Source organism: Micrasema longulum, unplaced genomic scaffold, assembly GCF_059751315.1.
Source record: "Micrasema longulum isolate JH-2025_06_02 unplaced genomic scaffold, ASM5975131v1 h1tg000080l, whole genome shotgun sequence".
Lineage (NCBI taxonomy): Eukaryota > Metazoa > Arthropoda > Insecta > Trichoptera > Brachycentridae > Micrasema > Micrasema longulum.
In genome coordinates this window covers 254,171-263,875 of record NW_028277286.1, presented here as the reverse complement: position 1 = coordinate 263,875, position 9,705 = coordinate 254,171, and the positions used below count along the sequence as shown (strand labels likewise).

The 9,705-nt window shown below is 30.9% G+C and overlaps 1 protein-coding gene across 1 annotated transcript; it reads right to left on the bottom strand.

Moving 5' to 3' along the window:
* Nucleotides 1-1,342: 1,342 nt before the first annotated feature.
* On the bottom strand, nucleotides 1,343-8,688 carry LOC148284890 (pancreatic triacylglycerol lipase-like). Its single transcript, XM_088233276.1, has 7 exons — nucleotides 8,607-8,688; nucleotides 7,776-7,827; nucleotides 7,085-7,337; nucleotides 6,348-6,499; nucleotides 2,874-3,088; nucleotides 2,496-2,652; nucleotides 1,343-1,458 (listed from the first exon to the last, which is right to left on the bottom strand). The coding sequence occupies exons 1-7, from the start codon at nucleotides 8,686-8,688 to the stop codon at nucleotides 1,389-1,391; spliced, it is 981 nt and encodes a 326-aa protein (XP_088089402.1). The 3' UTR covers nucleotides 1,343-1,388.
* Between the last annotated feature and the right edge of the window lie 1,017 nt (nucleotides 8,689-9,705).

The following is a 9,705-nucleotide window of genomic DNA, read 5'->3' as shown; positions in this document are numbered from 1 at the left end:
ACACTTTTTTGTACTGAATGGCATTCATCGTACCCTGTACAAAATTTAGAGGTCCTAAACCGTATGCTGTCATGCACCCCCAAATCATCACGTAGGGTGAATGTTTAACGGTTCGAGTGACGCACGACGGATGATATCTTTCCCCACGTTTTCGTCGAACTATCTTTCTGCCGTCTGGACCAAAAAGGTTGAATTTTGATTCATCAGAGAAAACAACATTTTGCCAATCCTCCAAGGTCCAATTCTGGTGCTCTTTCGCCCAATCCAGTCTAGCCTTCTTCATTTTGTCCGTGAGTAATGGTTTCTTTGCGGGACTCCGTGCTTGGAAACCATGCTCCAACAGCCGCCTGGACACTGTTTTTACTGAAAATGTTGATGTGCTGGTAGACTGCACCTCTGCGTGTATTTCAGGTGCCGTTAAAAATCGATCGCGCATAACAATTTTTTTTATTAAGCGATCATCTCGGCAGATGTCACGCGCCCCCGTCCGCTTCATTTATTCCGTTCTATGGATCCAGTTTCTTGGATTTTTTTAAATAAAAACCTCACTGCACCTTCTGAATACCCAACTCGACGAGATATTTCACAATTAGATATGTTTTCTTGCGACAATGTGATTATTTTGGATTTTATCGCAATCGACATTTGCTTTGCACTTTCCATGATTGTTGTGTTATGTTCACTCAAACGCGGGTAAAACAAGACTGTTGAGACATTTTAAAATGTAAATATTGTAGAAAGGTGACACATAGTGTCCTTAATTTATTAAACAAAAGAAAGAGGTATCGATAAAGGATTTCTTAGAAAAAGGGTTCAGTAAAGTCAAGGGGCGCGGTAGCAGGTAAACTCGTAATTTTTTTTGTCTTGCGGTGTATATTTTTCTTTATATTATGTATACTTATTTGTTTTTTTGTATAAACCTAATTTTACCCAATTATTTTAATTATTTCCATATGTACGAATTAAGATATTTCATTTTGTAATGTACATATGTATATATGAATAAATAAAATTGAAAATCATTAATTCATTCAATTATTTATTTATTTATTTATTATATGGCACAAGTGTCTTTTAAAATATAACACAATGAGTTCAGTTATACAAAAATAATAAACAATATTAAAGCGTGGAAATATAAAAATAACAAGAAAAATATATTTACATTTTATATGTATACCAGCATACAAAAGATAACAAAAACCTTATTAATATTTGTAGGTTAAGGTTATCATTAATAAATAAAAATAGTAGATAGTTTAAATAAAATGCATTTTATTTTAAAAAAAAACACCGCACAATACATAAATAAAACGAAATGACGACACTAGAAAAATATTTAATGAATTCAACGATATTTTATTCTTTCAGGTATGTCCATAACACTTTTAAATTCCTTCAAGTCCTTTTCCAAACGGAGATGCACTTTTTGTTCGTAAGTAATACTTTCCAGTTGCGCTAAAATAAAAGATACATTTTGAAAATGGGGTTTTTAAATAAAAAAAGAGGCCATTTACGCTTACATGACATGTGAAATGAACACTATCTGGAAACACAATATTATTGTAGAAAATCAGAATTTCCCAAATTAAAATCAGAAAATCAGGAAAATGAAGAAAAAAAATTAATCTGTAAGGGAAATGCTTGTCTTATACACAATTGGAACCATTTTTACTTACGAACTAAGTCCAATAAGGTTTATGCAAAGAAGACATTTTTTCACTGTTAAGTATAGAATACAATTAACATAAAAAAATTAACCTCGAGACAAAATTTGGTCGAATTTAGTTAAGGTTAATCTTATACACAAAAAGTCTAGATTTAGTTTCCATCTTACATATTAATATATTCACCATCGATAATTAATTTTAGTAAGGTACGTTTTTTTATCATTAAATCGTGTATAAATTATTGGTTTTGAAGCATTGTTTAAATGACATCGGAATAAAGAAAAAAATCTGTACAACCCTCCACGTTATCACAGCAAGGGATTTAAATGTTGTTTTTTTGTACAATGTTTTAATATACAAAAATAAATTTTAAAAATTGGTTATGTCTGTTTGCTACAATTGAGTTAATCCTTTATAACTCAACTGATTTAACATTGAAACAAAAAAGAGGATGTCTTGAACTAGTGATTTTAAGTTTTTGGATTAGTTTTTCAAAATGTTCATAATTAAATGAAAAAAACAGTAGAAAATTGGATTGTAATTTTTGTGTCACCTGGTGTTACAATGCTCCAAAGTATTCTTAATTGTCAACGAAATATGATTAGTAAATGATTTATCTTATTTAAACCAAGCGAAAAATATTTACTCAAATTAACTTTCTAGCAACCAACATCAGCACCTTATCATCTATTTATGAGAAAATATACTTTATACTGAACTGAAGTGTTTATTTTGGATTTTGTAAAGCCCCGAAATGGTTTGTAACTGAACTGCTACATGATGCTATAAAGGGTTAAAGATATTTGATTATTTTTAGTTACTTACGTGTTGTCAGCATCAATACCCATGTAAATAACTGGTTTTGCTTTATTATTTTGTAGTGCAAATTGTAGGTAAGAATTTGCCGCTACTGCTGGAAATATATCTGGAGTCCTAAGAGACTCTGCCCAGAAACGCCAAGACCTCCAATGACTGCAATAGCCTAAATACGAATAAAAAATGTGTTAGGAATATTTAAAACACATTTTTTGCTCAAAGTAAAATTATCATTGATCATAACTTCATTTATTTAAATAATATTTTATTGATCAACAAGTGATTGGTGATTATTTTACTCTTTGACAATGGAACAGTAGTTACATTTCAATACCGGTGGCTTTTTTATTTTTATTTTTTAAATAGTTTGATATCTAAAGTACTTACCTTCCGGGGTAAATGGAGCTGATAATAGGGGACATCCTGGTTGTAGTGCGTTTCCTCCATTGGGCCAAAAGTCTAAAGTTCCAGTATTCACTGGAGCCCCATATTGCATTGCGTCCGTGTGAATGACGTCAACAAATTCAGCATCAGATGCTGATAAGTGACCACTGAACAGGCTAGGATAGAAGCCGGGGAACGCTGGGTCTAGTCCTGTAATTCTAAATTAATTGAATCGTATAGTAAAGCATTAAAAATTCTGCAATTGATTCAAATCCAATATTTGCGTAAATAACTAGAACGTGAATTTCTTATAAATAAACAGATAATTATTATTCCTGGATAATGTATGCCTGGAGAGCGAAATGGCGATGAACGAAAGTAAGTCAAAAGTGATGGTATTTAAAAGAGGAAGTGAGGTGACTGCATAATAAATGAACATAACTAATGTTTCGAACAAGGAGAAGAATTTGTGCATCTAGGAAGCATGTTTTCAAGAGATAGAAGCGTAGAAAAAGATATTGAAAGGAGAGTGAATGCGGGCAACAAAATGAACGGCGCACTAAGCACAGTAATTGCTAATAAAAATATTTCAATCGAAGCTAAACTGGCAGTGCAATACGAAGTTTTAGTTCCAGCACTTATGTATGGAAGTGAAATATGGAACTAGCAAAGGAAGGATCAAAGCCGAGTGAACGCGGTTGAAATGCGATCTCTTAGACGAATGTGTGGGAAATCAATATATAACAGGGTTACAAATGATGAAATCAGGCGAGAGTGTTAATCAATCGATTAAGAAAGGGTCTCTGAGATGGTTTGGTCATGTAGAATGAATAGACGACAAAAGAATGGTAAAACAAGTCGGTAGTCAGATGTCAGAAGGGACCATCTGTAATTTTTTCTGTGTTTTAGTTTTCAAAAGTTTTAATAAATGTTTCGGTAAATGCACATAGAAAAAAAAAAAAACAGCATTATTTGGAATGGCAATTTGTTATTTCAAAATAACACTAAAATATTTTATTTTATTGATCAAAGCCTTAAAATTGAGCCTTATTTCAGCTCTCCTGAACATTTTTGAAAATTACAGATGGTCCCTTCTGCCATCTGACTACCGAAGTATATCTGGCAAAATAATCGGTAACGTGAGACGAAGAAGACCAAGGAAGACGTGGCATGATCAGATAAACCAAAATCTTAAGTCCGGTCATGTCAAAAGCAGACGGAACCGAAGGGCATGTATGACTGTATGAATGTGGAAGAAGCTAGGAATATATGCCAGGATAGACATGTGTAGTGGTTTATTCTCTTTGCATACCCCTACGGGGAAATGGCGTGATGGTAGTAGTAGTATTATTCATTGTGAAATTTTATTTAGAATGTAAAATTTTTGTTAATTGTTAATTATGTTATTGATTATTATTTTTTTCACAGTTTTGCATTTTCTTTTAGTAAAGAAATATCCCAATTTTAAATGAACAAGGGTCTATGAAATACCGTCTCGTAAAATAATTTTTTTTTGGTACTTTTAAGTATCATAATTTAAAAAAATATATATTTGAAATTTTCTTGAAAACGGTTGATAAAACAATTGTCAAGATTCGGTTAAAGTTTGACCTTTCTTTGTGACCGTTTAAATTTAAATAGAACGTCGTCGCGAATTTTAACGTCACATTTGTCAAGTCCAAACATGTTGTGTTTTCTTTGAAACGTATTTTTTTATAATTTAATCTAAAAGTTTATGAATTAAAACATTTTTACAAAATATCCGCATTGATTTTGAAAAATAAATCAATTGTAAATCTATTCCATAGTTTTATCCGTATTCGTAGTATGTGATATTTCCGTATTGAAGCCTGTTATTAAACAATAAACCTTAAATTTATTTTAAAAAGCTGTGTTTTCTGTCTAATATATAATGAACAAATTTTATAGCATATTTGATTTTTCATTCTTATGTACTACATTTCCACTCAATACGGGTTTTTGCATTATTCGTAGCACGTGACATTTCTTGTCGACTGTCATTAACAATAAACTTTAAAAAAAAACACTTATTCTTTTTATGTGTAATAAACAATTTTAAAATCATATTATTTATACTTATGTTATACATTTCCAGTTTTTACAAACAAAGCTTAAATAAGCTCAACCAAAGAAAAATGTTTTATTGTAAATTAATACCTAATAAATAAATAAAAACACTATGCATTACTAATATTGAACGCATTAACTATGTAGTCAAACTGGTAAGTAAATATTTGTATACGACCACTAACCGATTTTTCTTTGTCTTCCGGTTTTGAGACGTACCCCTCTCTTCTTCAGGACACTAATTACGCACATGCATATTGGGAAGGGACAGGAATATCTCGAAATCTTCATAGAAAAGTCGATATCACCATACAATCATGATACAACCATGTATGCAAAAATATACGAAAAAACGACCTATTTATTATTAAACTTAATAAAACAAACAAACAAACAAACCATCACGCCGTTTCCTCGTAGGAGTAGGCAGAGAGGATAGAACGCCACAACACTCTATCTTTGCAAACAGATCTCGCTTCCTCTACATTCATACATCTTCTCATGCACGCGCGCCGATTATTCCGACTTTTGACATGTCCATCTTTAAGTATTTGTTGGATTTGGTCATGCCATGTTTTTCTCGGTCTTCCTCTATTTCTGCATCCATCAACATTCGCATTGTAAATATTCTTAGCCGCTCTTTCGCTGTCCATTTGCTCTACATGTTCAAACCGGCGCAGAGCTCCTTTCTTGATTTTGTCGATAGTGCTTATTTCAGACTCACATAATGTACGAATCTCAACATTTGTGCATCAATCGTACATAGTTTTACCACACATTCGCCTGAGAGATCGCATTTCGACAGCATTCAGCTTACTTTCATCTCTGTTTTTCCAAGTCCATACTTCGCTCCCATACATCAGGGACGGGACCAGGACTCCGTTGTGAACTGCCAATTTTGCCTGTTGTTACAAGCATTTATTTGCCAAGGTCGATTTAAGTGCACCGTTTACTCTGTTCCCGTTTTTTTTAACTTAATAAATACTTAAATTATTTGAGTTTCTAGTTATTTTTCTTTAACCTCTAATTTTTTGTCAATAATTTTACATTTTATATTTTCTGTGAGTCCCGACTTGTGATGGATTTTATTTCCAGCAATTTGGGACATGAATATGTAAAGAGCCGAGTAAACATTTTTGTGTTTAAAAACAAAATGTTTTGATTGTGTTTTTACGGTAGGTATATAAAATACTGAAAAATATGTGGCAACGCTGAACATAATACCAAAAACGAACCAAACACAATGTGGTAGAGCGTGATTCAAGCCTCGTACGACCTGATCAGGATTTCTGTACACTAATTTTTAGGGGACATCCCGGTTGTAAGGATTTCTATATTTTATATAACCACGGGACTACAATCCGTCTACGTAAATAACAAATTTTGTACCTCTTTAATTTAATGTTGTGGGTCTGATTTAGATATTTTCCTGTAAAACCAGACACTTGGCCTCCTAGAGAATGTCCAACTATATGGATTCCACCAAGATCAAGTCCATTGTCAACTATTTTTTTTATTTGTTTTGCTAAAGCACCACCTACCTGTAATAGTATGTATAAACAGATATTTATTTGTAAAATCATTGTTTATCTGATTTTCCCTGTAATAAAATAAAATATTTTTCCATAAACATATTAAAACAGAGATAAGAATTTAACATGGTAATCTAGGTATTTACACGGCTTACGTTTTAAGTAAAAACTTTGTTTACTGAGAACCCATATTTTTGTTGATTTATTTGAAGAATCAGACAATTGAAATGTTTGGAAAGCGATTAATTCAATATGCGAAATGAAAGGAGCGTAGTCAACTTGGCTATTATTACAAAATTTATTTATTCCATAAATGGCATTGGATATTTTTACCAGTTTAAAGTTAAATGTTTAGTAACACGGGAATTGTATTAACAAGTTATCGCGATTAAAAAATATACATTTATCAGTATAGCGAACAATAAAGTAGGTTTTAATATTTATAAAAAATAATTTAACAACATTTTTTAAATAAATTGAACAAATTCATGATTGGGATCAGAAACAAGGGTAGACATTTGAGTTAAAAAGGGAATTTTTAGTTTGTTGTGCCATTATAAGAATTTTTTATGACATAGTTACGAATATTCTTACTTTTTTTGTGTTAGGAGCTGCGTTCGTTATGTATCCCCCAAACGCCATATTTGACCAATCTACCAAGACAATATTGGTGTTAGGTTGCGTATCAAGATATGCGGTTACAACAGTTCTAACACTTTCGTTTTCAGCTGTCTCTACAAATCCATGTATGTAAAAAACTGTTGGATTTAGTTTTTTAAAACTTCTTAAATTGGCCATCTTTTGAGAATCCGCTAGTTTGAAATCCATGTATTGACCAAAACTTCCCCTAGAAACAGTTATAAATAAAATAAAAAATAAGATGTATAACAGTTATAAATATTGTTGTATTGTATACAAATTGACGGTTGGTGTACCAACGCAGTGCCCGTTATTCGCCTGTACACAGACAACTAAAATATACCTGTGTATTTATTTGTTTTAATATCCTTTTTATTATTTTTCCTAAATACAAAGAAAAGTGTCATCGGCCGGGGGTTACCATTACATGAGGTCACATATTTTATTTTTGGATACTGTAGTTATGTGATTTTTCCAAGAATATTTAAGTTGTAATTTCGTAGTCAAAACACTATATAAGTCTGGACGCGTGTTTGTATATGGTTTGGAAGATACTTGAAAAAGTAGCTGTTTGGAAAGTATATTAACTAGGCAATGAATACTAGTAGGTACCTAATAAATTTTGTTAATTTCCTTATGAACTTACCCATTGTAATATCGCAAGTTAATATCTTCAACCCTATTACGGCGAGTTGGATCTAAAAAAAATCATTTGAAAAAGTCGTGATATTACAAAATAAGTAATAGATAAATCCACCCACTGATATTTTATTGACTGTATGAAAAAAAAAAGGATCAAACCACACAAAATAACGAAAACGTTTATTTTTTCAAAATATTATTGCTTAAAGTATGTTTTTTTTTCCAATTACTTGAGTCTTCTTTTATTTTACTTTTCATTTTGTGATTACACAATAATTAACAAATGAACGTTTTTTTTAATATTTTAAATTTTGAAACAATATGAATTACAATTCAGGTTTAAGATCTTTCGTGTCATTGTATTATCTTTTTACATATTTCGAAACTAGCAATCTTACAATCGCAGGTTATATAAATTTGGTAAATGCTTCATTACAACAAAACAATTACTTTACTATGAGGAGAAACAAAAATCGCAAAGATACACAATCGGCGCATACACAGAGAAAAACAAGTTTTGAAAAAAAAAATGAAATTAAAAACGGATTGTGATTTGAATACTAACATGCTAATAAGACCTACAATATTTTCAATATCACCAAATGCTTGTAGACTAAAACTGAACAAAAAAAACGACATGTGAGCCCTTGCAATGCCTTGATTTCCACATTCCTAATGTATATATCGGTTAAAATATCCATCATAATACTATTTTCTAAGTCTCTGTTTTTGGTATTCCCCATGTAATTGGTTTAAAACGCATTAAACAAAAATTATCATATATTGTGTGATGCCTTTTTTCAGTTGATATAATAAAACAATAAATGTATCTTACCGGGTCCCTGTGAGCCATTTTTTGCATTAACGAAGCCAGTAATTACCAAAATGGCACAAAATGTTAAAGTTGACAAAGACATGTTGGTTAAGTTTTAGTTTCACGGAACTTCGATGGAAAGTATGAAGGTTAACTATCCGCGTATGCCTCTTTATACAAATTCTCATATCACAATAAACAAATAAAAACAAATCTAGCAGATTTTACATAATTAATTTAGCATATTAATAAAAACTAGTAAATCTGTTTTTTGGGCTGTATTGCCAATTGAGTTATGGTTATTTCAGAATATTAAATCGATTTATAGTCCTGTGGAAATGACGAAAAAGTGATCATTGATTTGTTGTTAAAAACAGTTCTGTCATTTAATTCTCATTTTAAGCTCGCTTATTAACAGCCAGTTGAAAATGACTCAAAAACTAAAATATTAAAAAAGATTTAATGAAACCATTTTACTTTTAGTAAAAAAAAATTCCAAATTTAATTTTAACCTACTCTTCTTACCTTTTTTATTACGATACAAACACACACTGATGCAACAAGATAATTTATTACGCGAAGACCTTTTGTGGCACCCCAATTATGTGCGTATCTGTATTTGCATTTAGCATCAAATTTTTAATTACTTTATAGGCACAACACATTTTTGTGATTCTTATTTGTGTTCAAACATAGATTTGTCGAAGTTCCGTTTTCTTTTGTGGTACTGTTAACGATATACGCACTTACAATGCATTAACATCAATACTGTTTGCATTTGTGCAAGGCGTGGGGTATCTGAGTGTAAAACTATGAACCTAAAACTGTTTTCTACCTATATTTTAAAAAGTTTTTGATAAATCTAATGCTTTAATAAATATAAATGTATACTTATTCACATTAAGAAGGTGATGAACAAAAACAGATTTTTAAAATTTTAATCTTTCTTAACTTTTTGACTGTGAAGTTTATCAAAAATATTTATGTAAATAATTTTTTATAATAATAAAAATACTTTATTGTTTTATTCCACCTTTATTAATATATATATTTTTTTTAAAAGTTTTTGGCGTATGTATTGTTGTGCTATATTATATGATAAAATTTGCTTAACGTGCTT